Source organism: Mustela erminea, chromosome 16 (genome assembly GCF_009829155.1).
Source record: "Mustela erminea isolate mMusErm1 chromosome 16, mMusErm1.Pri, whole genome shotgun sequence".
Classification (NCBI taxonomy): domain Eukaryota; kingdom Metazoa; phylum Chordata; class Mammalia; order Carnivora; family Mustelidae; genus Mustela; species Mustela erminea.
The window spans coordinates 14,784,590-14,809,461 of NC_045629.1; the positions used below are offsets into that span (position 1 = coordinate 14,784,590).

At 38.9% G+C, this 24,872-nt stretch overlaps 1 protein-coding gene across 3 annotated transcripts in view; it reads left to right on the plus strand.

The window, feature by feature from the left end:
- Nucleotides 1-249: 249 nt before the first annotated feature.
- NKAIN3 (sodium/potassium transporting ATPase interacting 3) overlaps nucleotides 250-24,872 on the plus strand; it is a 621,391-nt gene continuing 596,768 nt past the window's right edge. For all 3 annotated transcript variants that reach the window (XM_032316116.1, XM_032316117.1, XM_032316115.1), the window contains exon 1: nucleotides 250-341. In XM_032316116.1, the coding sequence (XP_032172007.1) occupies nucleotides 288-341 (54 nt within the window). In that variant the 5' untranslated portion in view covers nucleotides 250-287. The remainder of the gene's footprint in view (nucleotides 342-24,872) is intronic.

The window sequence follows — 24,872 nt, forward strand, 5'->3', positions numbered from 1 at the left end:
CCTCCCTTCCGCCCCCCGCCCCGCCCGCCGGGCTCCCCCTCCCCAAGAAGCAGACCTGCACAGTGGGAGGCAGGGACCCCGCCAGACGCTCGGGTCGAGCGCGCCGGACCGACCTCTGCCCGCCCGGGAAACTAACAAAGGCGGTGCGCCAGCCCAGACCCCAAGAGCCGCGAGCGGCGGCCGCGGGCCGGGCAAGCGCCGGGCGGGGGCTGCTCCGGAGTCGGGAGCCGCGGCGCCGGAGGACGCAGATCTCTCCCCGCGCGCGCCGCTCGGACGCCGCCGGCACCATGGGCTGCTGCACCGGGCGCTGCTCGCTCATCTGCCTCTGCGCGCTGCAGCTGGTGAGTGCCCCGCGCGCCCCCGTCCCGGGACCAACGCCTGCCCTGGGACCGGCCTCCCCGGCCCCTCTCAGCGGACCCTCGGACCCGCACCTCCTGGCGCCGGGTGGCGTGTGAGCTCGGAGCTCCCGGGGGCTCCCGCCTCCCCGCCGCCTGGACTCGCACTGCCCTCCCGCCCCCGGCGCTCAGCCGGTTGCCCTTGCCTGGCGGGAGGGCGCGGTCTCTCCCTCTTGGCCCCGCGCTCGGGGGGTCACCGCGCACCCTGCGGGCGTCGCCTTGGAGGTCCGGGGGCCGCTGCGGCGGCGCCGGAGAGTGAGCGATTTCCCCGCACCGCCCCCCCCCCCCGCACCCCACCCCCGGTTGGACCGCTGGCTTTAGCACCCTCCGCATTCCTGCTGAAGTTTCCCCGGGGCTTGTGGGCTTTCTTCTCGGGATGATTTCCAGTAACGTTGTTTAATTAGAAGGTGCTTGCGAGTGCTCAGGCTCTGAGCAGACAGAAACCGCTTTAACTCTTATAGTTAAGACTAGGTGAGTCTTACCTTCAGCAGTTTGAAAGGTGGTGCTTGAGGAGTTTTGGATCTCCAGGGAGGAGGTCTGGCTGTGTGGTTTTTAAACAGAGTATTTCAGCCCCTGCGCTATCAATTTCCTTTTAGATTGTGTTGAAATGTTGCTGGTTCAGACAGCGACAGACTGACAGTTGTCATCACGGAGAGAACAGAGTGGAAGGCTCCATTGGCAGGGTGGCTTGCCGAGGGAGAGCCTGTACTGGGAGGTGAGAGATCCAGAGTGAAGGGGAAAGAGGCTTTCATTTTAGTGTGTGTGTGGGGGGATTGCTTTTCTAACATATGTCCTATAGGGACCTGGATCTGTGGTCTGTTCCATTGTCACTTGAGGTCAAGACTACAGACCCATCGCGTCAGACTTGTGTGTGTGAAAGATTCATAGACATCTTCTCCTTTTACACTTAAATTCTGTACATGCTTGGCTAAGCTTTCTTCAAAGTGTTGTTTTTTAAAGTCACAAACATTAACTAGCGTATTTTGACTAGCAAGGGGAAGAGCTTTTCAGTGAACTTTACTGAGTAATGTCAACCCTTGCAGGACTCATTAACTGAGAGATGAAATAATGCTCTTTCTTTGGTAGTTAGCCCTTGTTCCCATGAATGTATTAAAAGGTTCTACTTTTCTTTTGCCTCAGTGTTCCACTCTCCCATTAAAACCTCACTTTAGACCTGTTCTTCATTGTTTACATAATAGGTGCATGATTTATGTATTTATAGACTTGCAATCAGGGGCAAGTTTTCTTTATGTCTATAGGCTAGTCCCTTCTGTCCTGTTGAGGACATATTATACAAGAGGAGTTTCCTGAAAAATAACTTAAAAAATCACCTGTACATGAATGTTTTCTTTCACTAAGGAAAGAAGGTCTTAGGATAATTTACACTTCGGTTCTTAGAAATGAACATGGCTTATAAATTGGAAAAAACTGAATAAATATTTAGTCAACTCTTGACTATGCAAGATTATCATTAGGCACCCTGGACTGCATAATGTATAATGGCATAATTCTTTCTGTTGTACATGGAAATAACACGTAAGGGTTTTTGATGCAGTGGATTTATCAATACAATTATGATTTCCTTAGTTGGTGGTATAATACATGTGCTGATGGTATGTTTGGTGTTTCATCTATCAGCCTGGAATGCCTCCCCTTTCCACATACACCATTTCAACTGGTACAAATGCAAATGACTCTTCAAAACTTACCTCATAATTCTATCTTCTCAGTGAAGTGCTCCCTGGTGCTCCAGGTAAAAACATTCACTTCTTTTCCTCGAGTTGCATAGCACTTTGCTTTTTTTCTCTGTTGGATCACATTTCATCTTCTTCTATCATTTTATTTGCCTCTCTCATCTCTAGACTGTAAGCAACCTGAGGAGAAGGATTAAACATTATTCATCGTTGCAAAACTTGAGAATTCTTAAGAGAGCTCATATTAGGAGCTGAAATGTATTTGTTGAATGTTTGATAATAATTAACATTTGTAATCCACACAGGGTTTTAGCATAAGCTGTTTTATTTTACTCCTAAAATTATCCTCTGAGGAAGACACTCATATCACTAGTTGGCAGATAAGGAAGATGATACTCAGAGTTAAACAACTTTTCCAAATCAATAGTTTTCTCATGGTAGACAGGGGTGATGGTAAACCTTTAATAATTGGATCTCAAACAAAACAAGTATGTGTTATATTACATACATTATTACATTATGATATTGTATAATACATTATGTAGAGTGTATTTAAAGAATGTGTAGCATTCACTTGACTAATATTACTATGTCTACTAATATATGTAATGTTCTTTATCATAAATTTTATATAGCCAGTTTAATGCTGCAGATCTTTTTGTTGAGTTTGGTTAACACTTGGTTCTGTAGTTCTGATATGAATGATGGATGATGTCTTTATTTACTTTGAGGAGTAATAGGAAAGTGAAACAAGGAAGCCAGTATTGGAATTTCACTCCATCAGTGATGTGATGTTGGTTCGCAACCTCAGAAACCTCTGGGGTGAAATTCAGAACTGGCCCTACCTAGAGAAAGGAGGAGAGACTGAAGGAAGAGGCAGGCCACTCCAGATTGGTAGGTGGTAGATTTCATAAGCAAGGTAACTTACACATGAAGTTGCTACAAGATGAGTAGGTCATTGCCCCACCTTCTAGAACTTAACAGAGTCCTTCACTGGGATCACTCAGGTATATCATCTGGATGGTCTGAATAGCACACTGCTTTCTCAAGGCTGTGTCCTTGAAACGACACCAACAGTGGGCAAGATGTATATTCCAACGAGAGCGGAATATAGTAAGGAGGCTTGTATAGTCCTGGTCCAGCTCAAGGGTCAACTGGCAGTCACGTCCTCTCAATGACCTCCTCCTTCATCAGATTTCTTTGCTGAGTTGGGTAATCATTTTCACATGCTGGAAAATTTCCTCAGTTTTTTTTGTGTGCTATTGACAGGATAATGACATGGCACGTTTTAGGTTTAATGTATGTTACTAGAAAACATTCTCCATGGCCTTCTGAAGCCTAGATCATCAACAGAACAGAGTTACACCCTGATTTTTAGCATTTGCCAATTTCTTTGGTGTAAATATTCCCACCTTGGCCAGTTTTAGGTACACCATTACATAGTATTTCTAGCATACAGATAAAATAGGCATAAATAACCTCAAAAGCATGGTGAAACTAAGACAGTAAAATAGGAAGGGATATGTTTTAAATATTTAGTACCTCTGTTTTAATATTATTTACTTAAATTTAAGTTTATATAATTTAATTTTAATAATTGCTCTAATTTAACAACTGGCTCACAAAATCGTAAAAATGTAACTGACTCTGAGCAGGTATAAGCCAACTCCAACATGCCACTGGGTAAAACCGGTAAAAACTGGGTAAGAAGATCTAGTGTTCTTTCCACTGAAACCAGCTGTCATTTTTTTTCCCTTTCATGTTTTTTTTTTTTTTCCTGCTTCCACCAACTGTTGGAAGTTGGAGGTTATGAAGCAGTAAATAAGAGTGGGTGTTGAGAGGGGAATGGCATGTGGAGAACACATTTGCTGAAAAGAATCTGCATGCTAATGACTAAGGGTCACTATGCAGGTCATTAAAAGATGGCACATTAACTCTTTCTAAAAGTTAAAGAAACAAGGGAAGGTTTTTATTATCTCATTCGCATTTCCTCCACACCCTGCTCTGGAGTGAAACATCAGGCTGGGAATAGGAATTGGAGAGAACTCATTTTTAGGCTTGTGTATTTGTGAGCTTTGCTTTGCAAAAATCTCGGTCTTTCTACTTTCTTTCTCTTGGTCATTTCCCATCCTTACTTTTTCTCCATGCTTCTACCCCTAAGCAAATTTGTGTATTTGCCCCAGATTTTACATTCCTGTTCTTAATTCTACTCAATGAATTTACAGAGGAATTGAGAAGCCTGAATGCGCATCCATAGAAAACTGTGCCAAGCAATCCTTTCTGAAAAAGCCATTCACCACTGTGTAATGGATTCATCGGGTCACCTAAGGACTTTTAAATATATATTTTTGTAAGGATACTTTTCATTTTCCTTGTTTTCAAATAATGTGTATTCTATGGTCATGTATGTGTAATCTAGAAATAAAAAGGAACACCTGATCATTGGCTTTTAGTAAATCATTTTTAGTCGCCACATTTAAAGAAGTCTTAATTGCATTTTTTTAAAGTCTAAAATTGACTCCACACGCCACGGAGCCATCTTCTTATAGGGGCCCCACTGACCTGTTGAACTTACTAGGTTGGCAGAGATTGTTTCCACAGAGCTTAAGACATTTTCTTCATATCACAGAGGAGACTTGAAGACACATTCGACAGAACTTTTGTCCCTGGTTGTTGTATTATTAGAGGAGATTTATTGCGTCACTTTATGGAAAGGTGACAGCCATATGCCTTTTAGACCTAATAATCAGCAGAACAAAATTGGAAACTTTGTTTTACAGACCTATAGTAACAGAAACCTTTAGAAAATTTATAGAAAACACACAGCTTTGAACACATTCATAGTCTGTATGTTTTTATTTTAGAGACCATCCTTTCACATTAAAGAAAACTAGTGTTGTTTTTTTCCCTCACAGGGAAAACCAAGTTAACTTTCTCTCCATATCACATTCAAGCTATCTTGTCACCACCTGTGACCCAGTCATGCTGAGGTAAAATGTGTTGAGAGGTGTCTGAATGATGATGGTGTCCTTCCGGTAACATGTTTTAAACTTAGTTTTATGAAATGTAGCACTCATCTGGACGACATATTTGGCAGTGGATGCAGAGATACATTTATTTTGCTATGTAGATATACTGATACTTTTGCTTTAATATGTTTTTCATTTTATCAGCTCTTTCTTTTCTCCTATGAAATATAATCCTTAATCATTTAGTTTCCATTCCTTCTCTTTATGGAAAAACTCTGGTTCATTTTATGAAACTGAGGAACAGTTAAAGAAATGAAATTATGCTTGGTAACGAGACTGGTGTTATAACATGGTTGCCATTGAAATCCTTAAAATATTCTGCATTAGCAATTTTTTTTTTAACAAATCCAGATCCATTTATAGCTTTCTTATTATCTTGTTATTTAAGTATGCATTCGAAGTATTGGATTTGCTTGGGAAATAGTCTATTCTTTTGGTCTTGTTATAGGTTGATTTGTGTGTCCTACCTCCCCACCCCCTGCTTCCCAATTTTTATTTTGAAGTCTTCATCTCTGGTAATATAGAATCTGATCTTATTTGTAAAAAGGATGATTGCTGATGTACTTAGTTAGATGAGGTCATATTGGAATAGGGTGGGCTCCTAATCCGAATGACTGGTGTCCTTATATAAAGAGGAAACTTGGACACGGGTATGCACGGAGGACGAATGCCATATGATGAGGAATGCAGAGGTTAAGGTAATGTTTCTACAAGCCAAAGTTTGCCAGAGAAGCACCAGGAGCTAGGACAGAAGCATGGAACCGATTCTCTCTCCTGACCCTCAGAAGAAAACAATCCTGCCAAAACCCTGTTAGTCTAGCCTGCAGATATCCAGCCTCCAGAACTGTGAGACCACATAATTTCTGGGGTTTAAGCCACTCAGTGCTATTGTATTATGATAGCCTTAGCCAACGAATACTAATCTTTTATTTTTATTTTTTTATTTTCTTAGGACACTAATCTTATATTTCTTTGCGTTTATCTCTTTGTGTATGTGCTAATTCTTTTAATGGACTTTAAGTGCACAAAGGGCAAAGACTTTGATTTACTCACGGGATCTTTCACTCTACCCTGCAAAGGGTAAGCACTCAGTATATATTTGGAGAATAAATGAATGCATAGATGAATACTAAACTTTATTGAATTTTTTAATGTGCCAGACATTATTCTAGGTACTTTATGTCTATGAAATCATATTGCTCTCACCATCACTCATTTTAGAGATTGAGAAATTAAGGCAAAGAGAGTTTGAGTAACATGCCCAGAACCATACAGCTGGAACCGTGTTCAGATTCGAGTCTGCACTCTCTTTACTTTGTTCTATGCTTCTTGGACCTGAAATAATCAACAACATTGAACAAATATTCAGAGTCCCTAAGCAGGGGGCATACTGGTGTGAATTATATCTGAGGGCTGAAGGGCTGTCAATAAATATGTAAACAAAGATTAAGTACGCACAGATGTTGTCCCGTGTCATTAAGGAGATGAAAAGTGTTCTTAGATGGGGTGGTCAGGACGACTTCCCACAATCTGGAAGCTGAGTCTGAACGAATGACCAGGAGTCGGTCATGCCTCTCTTCACATGACCGACTCTTGGTCATTCTCAGCAGAGGAAACCGAATGGTCAGAGTTGCCAGTTTTTTTTTTTTTTAAAGATTTTATTTATTTATTTGACAGAGAGAAATCACAAGTAGACAGACAGGCAGGCAGAGAGAGAGAGAGGGAAGCAGGCTCCCTGCCGAGCAGAGAGCCCGATGCGGGACTCGATCCCAGAACCCTGAGATCATGACCCGAGCCGAAGGCAGTGGCTTAACCCACTGAGCCACTCAGGCGCCCCCAGAGTTGCCAGTTTTAAAAGAGCATAGTGTGTTCCTAGGTGCACAGGAGTCCAGTGTGGCTAGGGTGCAGTGGGAGAGACTGTGTGCTGTGAGCTGGTGTTGGCCACGTGCTTTGACACCTGACTTTGTTTAAGGAGCAATATGGAGCCATTGGAGCACTGTATTTTTTTTTTTTTTTAAGGAATTTTTATTTATTTGTTTGTCAGAGAGAGAGAGAGTTCGTTCAAGCAGGGGCAGCAGCAGGCAGGGGCTCCCCGCCAAGCAGAGAGCCCTACACCGGACTCGATCCAAGGACTCCAGGATCATGACTCGAGCTGAAAGCAGCCGCTTAACCCACTGAGCCACGCAGGCGCCCCCATTGGAGCATTTTAAACAAAGTCGTGCCATCATCTGACTTACATTTCAAAATACCCTCACTGCTCAGTAGAGAACAGATTAGAGGGAAACCAGAGGAAACAGGAGACAGGATGCTCTTCGTTATTCTGAGCAAGAGATAATGCAAGTCAGGCACATGTCATAACAGCACAGATGGGGAGAGGATGGACTTGAGACATGATTTAGGAGGTGGGACGCCTAGGACTTGCTGATCTACACATCTTGTATAACAGAATATAACTGGTGCTTTTCACTGAGAGTGCGAGAATTGGGTGTTGTGGGGGTGAAGGTGGAGCAGGAGTGTTTGCCTGGAAGCATGAAGGTTCTGTTGGAGACACTTTGGGATTCTGATACCTAAGGCCGAGTACCTGTAAGGTTTATGAGCTTGGAACTCAGAGGGTAAGACTGGACTAAATATTCAGAATTGAGGCTTATGAGCAACACTGGTCTTTAAAGCCCTGGATGAAATCACTCAGAGAGAGAGAGAGCGTAAGTGCTCCAACATGGAAATATTTGTCTATACTTGTCTTACTTTATTCTTCATAAAATGTCAAGTGCTATTGATTTTTTTTTTTTGGAATTTTCCCCAATTTTAATCAAATCATTTTCGTCCTGGTCACTTCCATGTTGGTTTTTCTTTTGCCTAGTTTGTTTGTTTTGTTTTGTTTTCCCCTAAAAGGGTAATCCATATCATAAGATTTTGAGAAATAAATTACTTTCTTTCCCCAGAACTTCATTAGTACTTTCTACTTAAAAACAAAAATTACTTTCTTCATCTTTTCCACCATTCTGTTACAAATTTTACAATGTATATTTTGGGATTCTAGGAAAAATTTGGACAGTTATCTTGATTACATAAGGAAGACTTTCAAATACTTTCAATATAAGAAATTCTGACAATATTACTTGAACTTTGGGTATTAGAGACAAAATGCACATTAATATAAACTTTGCAGAGTTTCTTTGCAAGAGTTTGCACGCATGAGCAGAAGAAAGAACAGATCTATATATGTATATTTGGACTGTTTTCTTAAGCATTTTTTTTTTTATCAGGTGAAGTATGTTTTGCCTAAAATAGCAGGATTCAATTGTTACTTAGTAACAATGACTTATTAAAGATAAAAACAAAAGCCAGAACAGAAAACACAGAATTTGAGGGCTTTTAAAGCAAGATGATAAACAAGTAGAAGAATGTCCCTTCCTTTCTCCCAAGGTCCCAGTGTCCAAATGAAACAATAATAGTGCTAGGAAGAAAAAAAAAAAAAAAATGGAGCCAACAGATGACCAGCACAATGGAAGAGTCCAGGAAGAAAGGAAGCAGAATGTATTTGAGAGAGCCGAGCCTTAATCTAAGGTTGTGTGCTTTGTGCGCTGTGTTGAGCTGTGTTCTGCTTGCTTCAAGGGGAGCCCTGACATGGGGCTGCAGAATTGGCTGCCTTTTAGTTTGGTATTTTTTACAGTTAGCTGCCTAATGTCATTGTGGAGGTGATATGGAATAGGAGAATAAATATATTAATTGTTTCGAAAGGAAAGCTCATTAATGGGTAGCTTTTTAGGACTTTTTGGTAGTTCAGACAACAAGAAGACGAAAAAGACAACGGAAATGATTATTTTTTAATTGCTCATTTTGATTTTCTTGTAATACTTCTCATGTCACACTTGGAGGTGATTTTAATATTAAAAAGTGAGATTTTTCAAACATCATTTTGGAGGTGTTCTGAATGTCAGTTTTAGGGAGACTATTTAGCAAAAACTTGATAACGTTCGAGTGGACCTTCTTTCTTAGGTGCCTCAAAAATTCATGCTTGCTAAGTCCCCATTAACACTAATTGGTATTAAGTGTGTGAATCTTCATGCATTTACAACAGAATATAACATTAGACTAAAAGATAACACTTTATCAATGATTAGTATTCACAATGCCAGTTAAAATGTAGTACAAGCAAATGACACATCACACAAACTCATTTACATTTTTAATTTGGTATATTTTACAAACATACTCAAATAAAATAGGACACAGGCCCTAAATCCCTTTGATAGAACATTTTTATTGTACGGTCTAGGTAGAGAATTGGAGAAGAGATATTTTAAGATGGGCATAAATAATTCTTGTGAAAGCGTTGCATCTTACTTGATGCCATAGGAAAGGTGAAACTTTTGAACAAGTGAATTGTTGTGTTTGCTGCCGGTGAGAGAATCCCCAGTTCCTTGATTTGGAGGAAAAGCATCTGTCTATTGAGAAAGAGATACAAGAGTGAAGGCCAGTGGGCAACAGGGGTTGGGAAGCAGGCAAGATCATGGCAGTGTTAATAATCTTGTTCTTTTTTTTCTGGTGTTTTTTTTTTTCCTTTTCTGCATAGAGGAGTATTCTTTGGAATGGTTTTCCTGATTAATTGTATTTCAGAATTATAAAGTAGAATTAAGTGTTTGAGTTTCTTCTCTCCACTCTCTTCATGGGTACGTGCATTATGAATGCTTTCCTACAGATGCCCAGTTCCTTTATTAACAAGAGGTATTGGAATAGGATTTTCTATCAGATTCTCGTAAGAGATATGAGGTCAATGGATGTGATGATAAGTCGTAAATCTGTTTCTGACGGTTTCTTTCGATTCCAGTAATTAGAGACATGGCTCTACTTTGCTATTGATTAATATGTAGTATAATAAGTGCTTGCATGTGGGAAGCCCTAGGCGATAGAGGTTGATTGGTTAAATCGGTTAATTAAGGTACAAAGAAGAATGCTCTACACTCATATGTTTCCTGTACTGATAACTAGCTGTAAATGAGCATAATTAAGATAACGGGAAATAGAAAATCCTCGTTAATGGCAACTCTTTATCAATTTGTATTTAAAATATAAATTCTTGATGAGGGAGCTCTTGTAAGTGATAGTTTAAGAAAGGTAGTGCATCTTAGATTTGTGGGGTGCTTAAGAAATTAATCTAGAACTGTCTTTAGCACCATGGCAGGACTATGCATGATTCTTCAACACTGAAGACTCTCTTGTTGGTTCTAAAATATCTCTGAGAATGGAAATTTTTACTATTAGCAAAGTCATCCTTATGTTTTTTCTTTTGTTTTCCTCAAAGATTTTATTTATTTATTTGACAGGGAGTGAGCAGAAGAAGAGAGAAGGGGCAGAGAGGGAGAAGCGGGCTCCCCGCTGAGCAGGGAGTCCCAAGTGGGACTTGATCCCAGGACCCTGAGATCACATTCTGGGAGCCTCAGGTCACAACCGGAGCCGAAGGCAGATGCTTAACTGACTGAGCCACCCAGGCACTCCTGTGTTTAAATTGAATTTCTCGGGCTTTGATTTCTAATTTCTCTTCTATACACATCCCTTCTATATGGATGAGGAAGAGTGGGTGGAGGGAGTGAGGCCCTGGAGATGGCTTGTACCAGCTGGGGAGAGTTCGCGGTTACATTTCTAGAAATTCTGTGAGTCCGTTGTTAAACCCAGCCTTTATTAAAAATTAATTGTATACATTTTAAATTAAATTAAAAACTCAACCCTTCCTGGTTATTTTACTGCATCGTACCGTGAACTGTGCTATCCATTGTGTCCATAAGATAGAACATTCTATAGAGCAGGGTGCTGTTGACCTTCTCTTTCCAACTCCGCATCTAGTGAGATCATATTGGTAACTAAAAATCTATTATGGTGGAAGTATTTACATCAAGAAAATACACAAACAAAACAACTCAGGCCCTCCCGCCACCCCTCAGAGGCAGATATTAAACATTTACCAGCATGCTACAGGGCCGGGGTTTTCCTCAGAAGAAAGCCAGTTTTCTTGTTCAAGGAGGGTCTGATTTATACGCCCTTAATGTAACTAATTAATGCATGAATAGAAAGTATATTTCCTAGCCTAAATGTTTTATTTATTGCTTTGAGTGCATCTGTAAAATTGTTTAAACATAATGGAGGAGTTTTTATTTTCGGAAGTTCCAATATTAACTGCTTTCATATAATAGCTCTCAGACCTCCCTGTACATTGTAGTTGGTAACTGATTTGTGACTACAGGATCCAGAATTGATAATAATTCCTGAATTTCATTTCTGGGTGACCGACTGTGCTCTAGAATCCTTCACTACAAGGGAAAGCTATTTCTCCCTCGTGCGTATTAATCGACTCCCATGAGTGCTGGAGGACTTACTCCAGTGCCTGGCTTGGCCACCTGGTTGTGTTAGTGGTTCTAATTAGCTCCTTCCACAGGGATGCCAACTAATCAATGGCAAAAAGATCAAAATACCTCCTTGCATCACATCTGGTTCTTCTAGGCTTCGGATGGGCTTCAGTTTTCTGTTCTCACACTGAAAATCCTCAATGTCATTCCTGAAGGAGGCTCTCGGAAGGAGATTCATTTGAAAACACACTGAAAGATCCTTATTTTATTTACTTACTAAAAGCTATTTTTTGAAAAGTAAGCATTGTCACAAATTGGAATAAAATCTTATGGCACCTCAGTTGCCTTGTTTCATTCTTTGAACATCTCCGTAGGCAGATAATTAATATAGTCCCATTTCCAGATGAGCAAACTGAAATACAGAGAAATGAAGGAGTATATGAAATTATTAAGATATGGCTTAAGCCATCAGAAATGTAGGAATGTGGGTAGCAAAATTCTATGTGTGTTACTTTATGACTGGATTAAAAGAGTCATTTTTTCTGGGCTCAGGCCAAACCTGCTGGAAAGACTAATTATTTAAGCAAGCAATTTCTTTACATGAAAGATAATTTTAAAAATGTGATCCAGGTGATTTAAGTAATAAGAAGAGACACTGGAACTCTTTGAAACAGCTTTTATATCCCTTCTGCTTCTGTTAGTAGAAAGTAGCTTCCTCATGATTGATAACTATATTTGGAGTCCCTCGGGAGGCACCCCATTTTATCCTAAAACAAAAGAATGAAATGCAAGTGTTCTGCCAACCAGATACTCCACAATTTTTGCATGCTCTATTTTCTTCAACAGATAAACCACTTCTGAAATGCTTTCACTGTCCAGATATAACTTTCTTATGCCATCGAGACTTCTACTCCCAAATATCCTTTCTCTCCATGAGAGTTTAAGACATATATATATATATTTTTTTCCTCTTGATGGGAAACAACTTCTTGGCCTTGGAGCGTATGACTGTCAAAGATGGGAATGTTACAGTCACACCACTGTCTGAGAGTCCTAAATACAGAGCCAATTAGAGAATCATTAGGTGAAGCCTCTGAACAATTAGGAAGCCTGCAAAGATCCTCTCACCGTCTTTTCATCTGAACAGAGAGCTGTGGTTGGAAATACAGATGGAGTCGTCCCCGGGGATCTGTCCTTCACACACATGGTTCTGTTGACGCATTTCACAAGTAGGAGACTTAACGTTTTGTAACATTTCATGGACTACATCACGCAGAGGAACATTGCTCATCTATTTTTAATATGTTTGTTTGACTAGTCCTGAAGTATCTGTATACATACTTTTTAACTCCTTCTCCACTGATTGTATTTTTATTGGAGGGCAGAGGTTTGGGGGAGTTTTTTAAAGATAGAAGTGGTAGTTTGATTTTCTTTTAACACAATACAAAGTACAGAATGCCGATTTCCTTCATATACTTTTCGATGACAAACCCACTTGATTGTTGAAAAAAATATGAATGGGGTCAAATTTAAGATGCTTTGTTTTTGTCCTATTATATTGAGGAAATAATATGATTCTCCTATTTTAGAGGAACATATCAAAACTGATGAGATAATTATTTTTAAACATTTTCAGACATCTGAACTTTATATTTAATATTTATTTATTTATTTAAAGATTTAAAAAATTTATTTGACAGAGAGAAAGAGGGAGAGAGAGACCGTGAGAGAGAGAACACAAGCACAGGGAGTGGGAGAGGGAGAAGAAGGCTTTCTGCTGAGCAGGGAGCCCCATGTGGGGCTCGATTCTAGGACCCTGGGATCACGGCCTGAACCGAAGGCAGACGCTTAACGATGGAGCCACACAGGCACCCCTGTATTTATTATATTTTTAGTCATTATAAAATTTGATTCAATTAAAAAATTTGAAATGTTGATTAATGGCCATTCTACCAAGGAAAGTTTGAAATGCCCGTAGGGAATGGTAGTTAAAGCTCTTTTCTAAAAAGAAATACACTTCTTTGGTCACTCTGTATTTTGCATTATATTTAATTACGAGGAAATCTGAAATTTAGATTTGAGTCAAGCAACACCTGCCATGCCTATGTGCTTTCTGTGACTCAAAGCGAAAGAAAAAGCAGTGGAGAACACTTATCCCGCAGGCATCAGATTTGTGGTAATGGATGGTTAGCTGCTGCGTAGCCATGATTTTCTTCAGGGTGGTCTGGAGCCCTGGAGGTTGACCTCATAGGGGCAATCACAACTAGGTGGTAGGATTAACGCTGTAAGAACAACATTTAATGTGATATAATTTACCCCAAGATAGCAGCAGAGTCAGATGACATTAGAAGGATGTTGTCCAGATTGAACTAAATGGGAGTTAAATGATAGTGCAGTAAGTCATGGCAAATTTTATCAGCTTTATCTATGTAATCCTAAGGACTAAAATCATTGAACATTTCTGGGAGTGTCTGATAATCAGATTTATTTTCTTCTATTACGTTCATGCACAGGGGAAGTGGTGCTTTTGGTGGGACTAAATAAACTACATATTCATGTATAAAGTCTGTTCTATTCAACAAGCACAATCTGCAAGAAGGTTCTGGAGATAACGATCTTAACAGTAATAAGCTACGAACAAAAGAGGAATGACCATCGAATATTGGAATGCACAAATACAGACATGATATGTAGCCATCCACTCCTGTTGGCATTTATCAGATATGTTTAAAGAAAAGAATGTGATAGTTTCATGTTTTCGTAGTGAAGTACTTTGAGAAATGTACAGTCAATTTTAAAGAGAGTGCTAATTCGGAAACAGTTCAGAAGGAAAAATGAAGGAATTCGGATTACTTAGCTTAATGGTAGATTGTTGGAATAACAAGATGCTATTTCAGAACGTTGAAAGGAAAATAACCCCAACCCCCCACCCCCACCGCCGTTTTCTGCATCCCTGGAATCCTAGTCCTACTGTGCATATTCTGACTCACCCTAGTTACTGAGCCAGTGTTCACAGAGCCAGTTCACAGTACATATGTCATCTTCAGCTTCTCATTGGTTGCCAGTAAGACTTTAACTCATAGACTTCAATATCTTTTTTCTCTTAGAAACAGAAAGAATGGAAGACAATAGTATAGCAAGATTGCGTATTAAAGATGACCTTTCCAAATGTGCCCCATGTTGCTCCTTACCCATGTGGTTCCTGAGCTTTCTTGGTGGTTCCTAAGTCGGACAACTGATCCCACACATATTATTGGCTTGGGCCTATTCGTGTAATAAGATGCAATAACTTAGCACTGTATTTAGTTACATCCTTGGCCTGTGCTTTTTGCATCAGTCTTTGACCACCATGAGAAATGCAGACGCGGAAGTTTATACACCAAGTGTCATCACAGACCCACCTCACTCTGCAAATCCCAGCTGCAGCTTGATCTGTTCAGCTATACATTGTGATGATAAAATTGCAACATGACAGTGCCTATGCTACTGCTCCTGTGACCACCGTCTGTTGCTGTCACCCCATGAATTCTCTCCTCTGTTGTATTTTTGTGGATGTGACACTCTTATGGAGACTTTCAGAGGCCACCTGGAACAGTGTTTTATGATCTGGCCTTTTCCATCCATATGGCTGAGAGAGGAGCCATGTGACATTATCCAGCATGGTCACTTCCTTGACAAAAGAGAAAAGTGACATCAGAAACTCGTACCTTATGGCAGCACATGGCAGATAAAAACAGGTGCATAAATGGTACCATTACAGAAAACAAGTTTGATGTTAATTTAGGTGTGTAAGTGATCAATTAACTGTCTACTTCTCGAATCATTGTTTAAAATTATCACCTGGACTTTGAGAGTAAATGCACGTTTCTTTCTACTACTCCATTTGCTATAGATGTATGTGTGTGTGTGTGTGTGTGTGTGTGTGTGTGTATAAAGCCGCAGCAGTGACTGCTCTATAATTACTCTCAGGCAAAATGGCAGGCATGATCAAATTCTATAAACACTTTTGTCTGAACAATGTGTGTTGTGAAGCTGTGGAAGGAGGTTTTGGAAAATATCTCTATGAAGATTTGAAGAATAGAGTAGATCGGGGCTACTTATTTCTAAAAAGATAGATGCAGCTTATATTTGTCATTTCCCTTAATTGTGATAGATAGGTGTATATATTAAGTACACACACACGATTTATTATAGAAATTGGTTTATGTGGTAATGGAGGCTGAGAAGTCCCACCATCTGCCATCTGCAAGCTGGAAGACCAGGAAACCTGGTGATATAATTCAGTCTGAGTCTGAAGTCTTCAGAACCACACGGGCTGATATCCAAAGGCAGGAGAAGATGGATGTCCCAATGCTAAGAGAGCAAGTTCTCCCTTCTGCCCATTTGCTTTACTTGGCCCTCAACAGACTTGCTCAATGCCCACCAGCATTCATTCCTGATGGTGATTTACTTTTTTTTTTTTTAATTTAATTTCTTTTCAGTGTAACAGAATTCATTGTTTATGCACCACACCCAGTGCTCCATGCAATACGTGCCCTCCATTATACCCACCACCAGGCTTCCCCAACTTCCCACCCCCTGCCCCTTCAATACCCTCAGATTGTTTTTCAGAGTTCATAGTCTCTCATGGTTCATCTCCCGCTCCAATTTCCCTCAACTCCCTTCTCCTCTCCATCTCCCCATGTCCTCTGTGTTATTTCTTAGGCTCCACAAATAAGTTAAATCATATGATAACTGACTCTCTCTGTTTGACTTATTTCACTCAGCATAATCTCTTCCAGTCCCATCCATGTTGACACAAAAGTTGAATATTCATCCTTTCTGATGGAGGCATAATACTCCATAGTGTCTATAGACCACATGTTCCTTATCCATTCGTCCGTTGAAGGGCATCTTGGTTCTTTCCACAGTTTGGTGACCGTAGCCATTGCTGCTATGAACATTTGGGTACAGATAGCTTTTCTTTTCACTACATCTGTATCTTTGGGGTAGTGCAATGGCAGGGTCATAGGGAAGCTCTATTTTTAATTTCTTGAGGAATCTCCACACTGTTTTCCAAAGTGGCTGCACCAACTTGCATTCCCACCAACAGTGTAAGAGGGTTCCCCTTTCTCCACATCCTCTCCAACACATGTTGTTTCCTATCTTGCTAATTTTGGATAATTTTGGTGTAAGGTGATATCTCAATGTGGTTTTAATTTGAATCTCCCTGATGGCTAGTGATAATGAACATTTTTTCATGTGTCTGATAGCCATTTGTATGTCTTCATTGGGGAAGTGTCTGTTCGTGTCTTCTGCCCATTTTTTGACATGATTATCTGTTTTGTGTGTGTTGAATTTGAGAAGTTCTTTCTAGATCCTGGATATCAGCCTTTTGTCTGTACTGTCATTTGCAAATATCTTCTCCCATTCCATGGGTTGTCTCTTTGTTTTGTTGACTGTTTCCTTTGCTGTGCAGAAGGTTTTGATCTTGATGAAGTCCCAAAAGTTCATTTTGGCTTTTGTCTCTTTTGCCTTTGGAGACATATTTTGAAAGAAGTTGCTGTGGCTGATATCGAAGACGTTACTGCCTATGTTCTCCTCTAGGATTCTGATGGATTCCTGTCTCACGTTGAGGTCTTTTATCCATTTCGAGTTTATCTTTGTGTACTGTGTAAGAGAATGGTCGAGTTTCATTCTTCTAAATATAGCTGTCCAATTTTCCCAGCCACTTCCATCCAAAATCTATGGGATACAGCAAAGGTGGTCTTAAGGAGGAAATACATAGCCATCCAAGCCTCCCTCAAAAAAATTGAAAAATCCAGAATACACCAGCTGTCTCTACACCTTAAAGAACCGGAGAATCAACAACAAATTAAGCCAACTCCACACACAAGAAGGGAAATAATCAAGATTAGAGCAGAGATCAATGGGATAGAAACTAGAGATAGAGTAGAACCTATCAATGAAACTAGAAGCTGGTTTTTTGAAAGAATCAATAAGATTGATAAACCATTGGCCAAACTAATCCAAAAGAAAAGAGAGGAGGCCCAAAATAACAAAATTATGAATGAAAAAGGAGAGATCACAACTAAAACCAAGGAAATAGAAACAATCATCAGAAGTTCTTATGAACAGTTATATGCCAATAAGTTAAGCAACCTAGATGAAATGGATGCTTTCCTGGAAAACTATAAACTTCCAAAATTGAACCAGGAAGAAATTGACAACCTGAATAGACTGATATCCAGTAATGAGATTGAAGCAGTGATCAAAAAACCTCCCATAAAACAAGAGCCCAGGACCTGATGGATTCCCTGGGGAATTCTACCAAACTTTCAAGAAGAAGTAACACCTATTCTCCTGAAGCTGTGTCAAAAAATTGAAGCAGAAGGAAAACTTCCAGACTCTTTTTATGAAGCCAGCATTACCCTGACCCTCAAACCAGGCAAGGATCCCACCCAAAAGGAGAATTTCTGTTGGATATGGATGCTAAGATTCTCAACAAGATCCTAGCAAATAAGATCAAACAGCACATTAAAAAAAAAAAAAAGATTATCTACCATGACCAGGTGGGTTTCCCTGAGTTGCAAGGATGTTTCAGCATTGACAAATCAATCAATGTGATAGAACAAATCAATAAGAGAACCACATGGTCCTCTCAATTGATGCAGAAAAAGCATTTGACAAAATCCAGCATCGGTTCCTGATTAAAACGTTTCAAAGTATAGGGCTAGAGGGAACATTCCTAAACTTCATAAAATCTATCTGTGAAAAACCCAGAGCAAATATCATCCTCAATGGGAAAAAGCTCACAGCCTTCCCGTTGAGATCAGGAACACGACAAGGATGCCCATTCTCACCACTCTTGTTCAACATAGTATTAGAAGTCCTAGCAACAGCAATAACACAACAAAGGGAAATAAAAGGTATCCAAATTGGCCATGCAGAAGTCAAACTCTCTCTCTTCACAGATGACATGATACTTTATATGGAAAACCCAAAAGACTCCACCCCCAAACTACTAGAACTCATACAGCAATTCAGTAATGTGGCAGGATACAAAGTCAATGTACAGAAATCGGTTGCTTTCTTATACACTAACAATGAAAACACACAAAGGGAAATTAGAGAAATGATTCCGTTTGCTATAGCACCAAGAACCATAAGATATCTGGGAATAAACCTAACCAAAGAGGTAAAGGATCTGTACTTGAGGAACTACAGAACACTCATGAAAGAAATCGAAGAAGACACAAAAAATGGAAGACCATTCCATGCTCTTGGTTTGGAAGAATAAACATTGTTAAAATGTCTACACTGCCTAGAGCAATCTATACTTTTAATGCCATTCCGATCAAAATTCTGCCGGTATTTTCAAAGAGCTGGAGAAAATAATCCTAAAATTTGTATGGAAGCAGAAGAGACCCCAAATTAAAAGGAAATGTTGAAAAAGAAAAACAAAACTGGCAGCATCACGTTACCTGATTTCAAGCTTTACTATAAAGCTGTGATCATCAAGATAGCATGGTACTGGCATAAAAATAGATTCCACATTCCACATAGATCAGTGGAACAGAGTAGAGAGCCCAGACATGGACCCTCAACTCTATGGTCAAATAATCTTTGACAAAGCGGGAAAAAATATACAGTGGAAAAAAGACAGTCTCTTCAGTAAACGGTCAGGGTGATTTACTTTACTGATTCCAATGCTAATCTTTTCCCAAAGACACCCCCACAGGCACTTCTAGGAATAATGTGGATGTTCCCCCTACTTTTGTTGAGAAATAATTGAAACACATCGCTTGTATAAGTTTAAGGTATACAACACGATGGGTTTGATTCACATATGTGAGAAATGGTTATTAAGTAGATTCAACTAACATCCATCATCTCATATAGATACAATGAAAAAAGAAAAAAGAAAAGAGAAAAAAGAAAAAAAAATTCCTTGTGATTAGAACTCTTAGGATATACTCTCATAACAACTTCCTTAGATATCAGATAGCAGACCCCAAATTAAAAGGATGAAGTCATCATGTTGTACCTCGAATCTCTAGTACTTACGTATAACTGGAAGTCTGTACCATTTTTGCCCACTTCCTCCAGTCCCTACTCTGGCCAACATGCCTGACCCCCACCTCCAGTAACTGATTTCTTTTTCCAGGAGAGTTTTTTTTTTTTTTTTTTTTTTTTAAAGATTCCACACAGAAGTGAGATCATATGATATTTTATGTCTGACTTATTTTACTTAGCATAATGCCTTCAAGGTCTATCCATGTTGTTACAATATGTAGAATTTCCTTATTTTTTATAGAATAATATTCATATATTTATCACAACTTCTTTATCCATTCATCCACCAGTGAACATTTAGGTTGTTTCCATGCCTTAGTTGTTGTGAATATGCTGCTATGAGCATGGGGGTACAGATATCTTTTCCAGTTAGTGTTTTCATTTCCTTTGTCTATATTCCCAGAAGTGGAATTGCTGGATCACATGATAGTCTTTTTTTTTTTTTTTAACTTTCTGAGGATCCTCCATATTGTTTTCTATAGTGGCTGTACCAATTTACAATCCCTCCAATAGTGCACGGGTGTTCCCTCTTCTCCACATCGATGCCAGCATTTGTTATCTCTTATATTTTTGCTGATGGGCATTCTAACAGGTGTGAGATGAAATTTCATTGTGATTTTAATTTGTATTTCCCAAATGACTAGTGATGTTGAGCATCTTTTCATGTACTTTGGCCTCTTTCTTACATTATCTTTGGAGAAATATGTATTCAAGTCCTTTGTCCATTTTTAGTCGGATTATTTGAGGTTTTGTTTTTATTGTTTTTGTGCTGTTGAGTTGTATGTATACAATCTTATATATTTTGGATATTAATCCCTTATCAGCTATATGATTTGTAAATATTTTTTTCACATTCTATTGATTGTCTTTTCACTTTGCTAATGACTTTTTTGGAGGGGGGTATATGGAAGCTTTTTAGTTTGATCACTCCCATTTATTTATTTTTTATTTTGTGGCATGTGCTTTAGGTGTCCTATTTCCAAAATCATTACCAAAACTCATATCAAGGAACTTTATTTCTGTGTTTTCTTCTAGGAGTTTCATGGTTTCGGGTCTTATATTTAGGTCTTTAATCCATTTCTAGTTAATTTTTGTGAATGGCATAAGATGGGGTTTAGTTTAATTTTTTTTTAAGTGAATATCCATTTATTGAAGAAGCTCTCTTCTCTCCATTTAGTATTTTCCTCCCTTGTCAAACCTAATTGACCATATATACTTGGGTTTATTTCTGTGCTCTTGATTCTGTTCCGTTGATCTGGTTGTTTTCATGCTAGTACCATACTGTTTTGATAACTGTACCTTTATAGTATAGCACGAAATCAGAAAGTTATGACTCCAACTTTGTTTCCCTTTCTTAGGATTTCTTTGGGTATTCAGGGTCTTTGTGGTTCCACATAAATTTTAGTAGTGTTTTTTTTCTACTTCTGTAAAAAATGCTCTTGGAATCTTGATAGGGATTGCATTGAAACTGTAGATGACTTTTGGTAGTATTAATATTGTAACAATATCAATTCTTTCAGTCCATGAATACAGGATGCCTTTCCATTTTTATCATGTCTTTTTCAATTTCCTTTATCAATTTTTTTCAGAATACAGGTTTTTAACCCCCTTATTGCATTTATTCTCAAGTATTTTATTGTATTTGATGCTACTGTAAATGAGATTGATTTCTTTATTTGTTTTTCAGAGAATTTATTTATTTTTAAATTCTATTTATTTATTTTACAGAGAGAGATCACAAATAGACAGGCAGGCAGAGAGAGAGAGAGGGAAGCAGACTCCCTGCCGAGCAGAGAGCCTGATGTGGGACTCGATCCCAGGACCCTGAGATCATGACCTGAGCCGAAGGCAGCGGCTTAACCCACTGAGCCACCCAGGCACCCTTCAGAGAATTTATTATTAGTGTATAAAAATACTACTGATTTTTATACATTAATTTGTATCTTGCAACTTTACTGAATTCCTTGATTAGATCTAATAGTTTTTTCATTGACTCTTTGGGATTTTCTCTATATAAAATTATATCAATTGCAAAGAGTTAAATTTACTTCTCTCTTTTCAATTCTGATATCTTATTTCTTCTTCTTGCCTGAATGTTCTAGCTAGGACTTCCAGTATTATGTTGAATAGGATTGGTGAGAATGGGCAGCCTTTTTTTGTTCCTGGTCCAAAATGGAAAGCTTTCAACTTTTTACCATTAAGAATGATGTTAGTTGTGGGCTTGTCATGTATGGGCTTTATGATGTTAAGATATATTCCTTCTTTGACTAATTTGTTAAGAGTTTTTATCATAAATGAATATTGAATTTTGTCAAATGCTTTTTCTGCATCTATTGAAATGATCACTGGATTCTTTTTCTTCATTCTACTAATGTGGTTTATCACGTTGATTGATTTGCATGTTTTGAAACTTCCTTGCATCTCAGGGATACATCCTATTTGATCATGGTGAATGATCCTTTTAATGTGCTGCTGAATTTGTTTGCTAGTATTTTATTGAGAACTTTTGCATCCGTATTCATCAGGGATTTTAGCCTGTAGAGAAATAATGTTTTATCAACTATCCAGGGATCTCTTAGCCCTGTCAAATTGACACATAAAAATTACCATCACGCAGCCATTATTGAGGAAGAAAGATAAAACAAGAATCTTTCAGTAAATGTTTATATGCATTTAGTAGGTACATTCCACTTGCAAAACCAAACATTTTTGACATTTGTTTATTTTTAAAATTATAAATTTTAATTATGTGATTTCACTTAAATGTGACATAAAGCATATTTTATATTTTAATGATGTCATTGAGTCAGTTCCCTTCTTTTTTTATCGACACTTAAATTTTACATTCTTCTGGGAAGCTCTGCATTGCTGAAACTTCTTTGGTTGCATTTTCAGGACACACTTCAGTATGTGGCATCAAAACTGTAATTAGGTGGCTTTAAATTTGAAGGTACAAGGAAATTTGAAACAATTCCAAACTTTTAATATTGCTTACTGCCTTCCCAATCAGTTTGGCTTAAGATTTCAAGTATCTGGAAGTCTGTGGATTCAGATATGCAGTGTAATTCCTGCATTATCATATATAACCATAGTGAAAATTAACAGCACCCTGGGGACATATTTCTCAGGATATTCCATGCCCCACAAAACTGATCTAAATTGAGTCTCCTTTACTTCAAAAGGAGCTCATTCTTTCTTTCCCTCTCTCCTCCTTCTCTTCTTTCTTCAACTGTTCTGCTTTCTCTTTGTCCTTTTTTCCCCCTTTCCTATCTTACATTTGTTTTCTACCTTCTATTAACTTCATGTAGAAAAAAGGGAGTTTGAAAGGTTCATAATATATTTTATAATGTTATGTATTATTCCAAAGTGCCAGTTTACTTTTGTACATTATTATTCCCATTTGATATACTTGTAGCATTTAAAATTAACTCATTTCTAACAAAAAGATTATCTGTGAGGCTTTTTAGAGCTTCATCTATGAAATCACAACAGTAAGTGCGATTTGGTAGATATCAACCAAATTTCAGAAGCCATTCCATTCATTCATTCTCCCAATCATCTATTGATTTATTCATGACTTTATTCAGGTATAATTACTGAGGGCTACCCATGTGCTCTGCACCGTGTCAGACGGCTGAATAGGGCAGACATAACTTCCCCCTCAAGGACTGGGGTTGTGTAATGATAAAACATAGTTTAATTAAAACATAGACCAGTGGAACAGAGTAGAGAGCCCAGATATGGACCCTCAACTCTATGGTCAAATAATCTTTGACAAAGCGGGAAAAAATATACAGTGGAAAAAAGACAGTCTCTTCAATAAATGGTTGCTGGGAAAATTGGGCAGCTGTGTGTAGAAGAATGAAATTCGACCATTATCTTACACCATACACAAAGATAAACTCAAAATGGATAAAGGACCTCAACATGAGGCAGGAATCTATCAAAATCCTATAGGAGAACATAGGCAGTAACCTCTTCGACTTCAGTCACAACAGCTTCTTTCAAGACATGTCCCCAGAAGCAAAGGAAACAAAAGCAAAAATGAACTTTTGGGACTTCTTCAAGATCAGAAGCTTCTGCACAGCAAAGGATACAGTCAAGAAAACAAAGAGACAACCCATGGAATGGGAGAAGGTATTCACAAATGACACTACAGACAAAGGGCTGATATTCAGGATCTATAAAGAACTCCTCAAACTCAACACACACAAAATGGATAATCATGTCAAAAAAATGGGCAGAAGACATGAACAGACACTTCCTCAAACAAGACATACAAATTGCTAACAGACACATGAAAAAATGTTCATCGTTGTTAGCCATCTGGGAGATTCAAATCAAAAACACGTTGAGATACCACCTTACACCAGTTAGAATGGCCAAAATCAACAAGACAGTAAACAACAGGTGTTGGAGAGGATGTGGAGAAAGGGGAACTCTCTTACACTGTTGGTGGGAATGCAAGTTGGTGCAGCCGCTTTGGAAAACAGTGTGGAGATTCCTCAAGAAATTAAAAATAGAGCTTCCCTATGACCCTGCCATTGCACTACTGGGTATTTACCCCAAAGATACAGATGTAGTGAAAAGAACGGCCATCTATACCCTAATGTTCATAGCAGCAATGGCCACGGTCACCAAACTGTGGGAAGAACCAAGATGCCTTTCAATGGACGAATGGATAAAGAAGATATGGTCCATATATACAATGGAGTATTATGCCTCCATCAGAAAGGATGAATACCCAACTTTTGTATCAACATGGATGGGACTGAAAGTGATTATGTTGAGTGAAATAAGTCAAGCAGAGAGAGTCAGTTATCATGTGGTTTCACTTGTGGAGCATAAGGAATAGCATGGAGGACATTGGAAGGTGGGGAGGAGAAGTGAGTTGGGGGAAATTGGAGGGGGAGACGAACCATGAGAGACTGTGGACTCTGAGAAACAAACTGAGGGTTTTGGAAGGGAGTGGTGGGGGGTTTGGGGAGCCTGGTGGTGGGTTTTAAGGAGGGCATGTATTGCATGGAGCACTGGGTTAGGTGCATAAACAATGAATTTTGGAGCACTGAAAATTTTTTAAAAAATTAAATTAAAAAAAAAGCATAGTTAGTTACAGTAAATGTCTGAAGCACAGAGGATTATAACATGAGTAATTGTTTTATGTCAGGGTGTTTTTGGCTGAGCTTTATAGTAAGATTGTGGTTACTATTAACGTGACCTAAGAAAATATTTGGAATAATTTTTTTTTACTATTTTCCATTAATGTATGACTGTCTATGAGAAGAATTAAAAATCAGAGCCTGGCTGGCTCAGTTAGAAGAGTATGCAACTCTTGATCTCAGCTTTGTGAGTTTG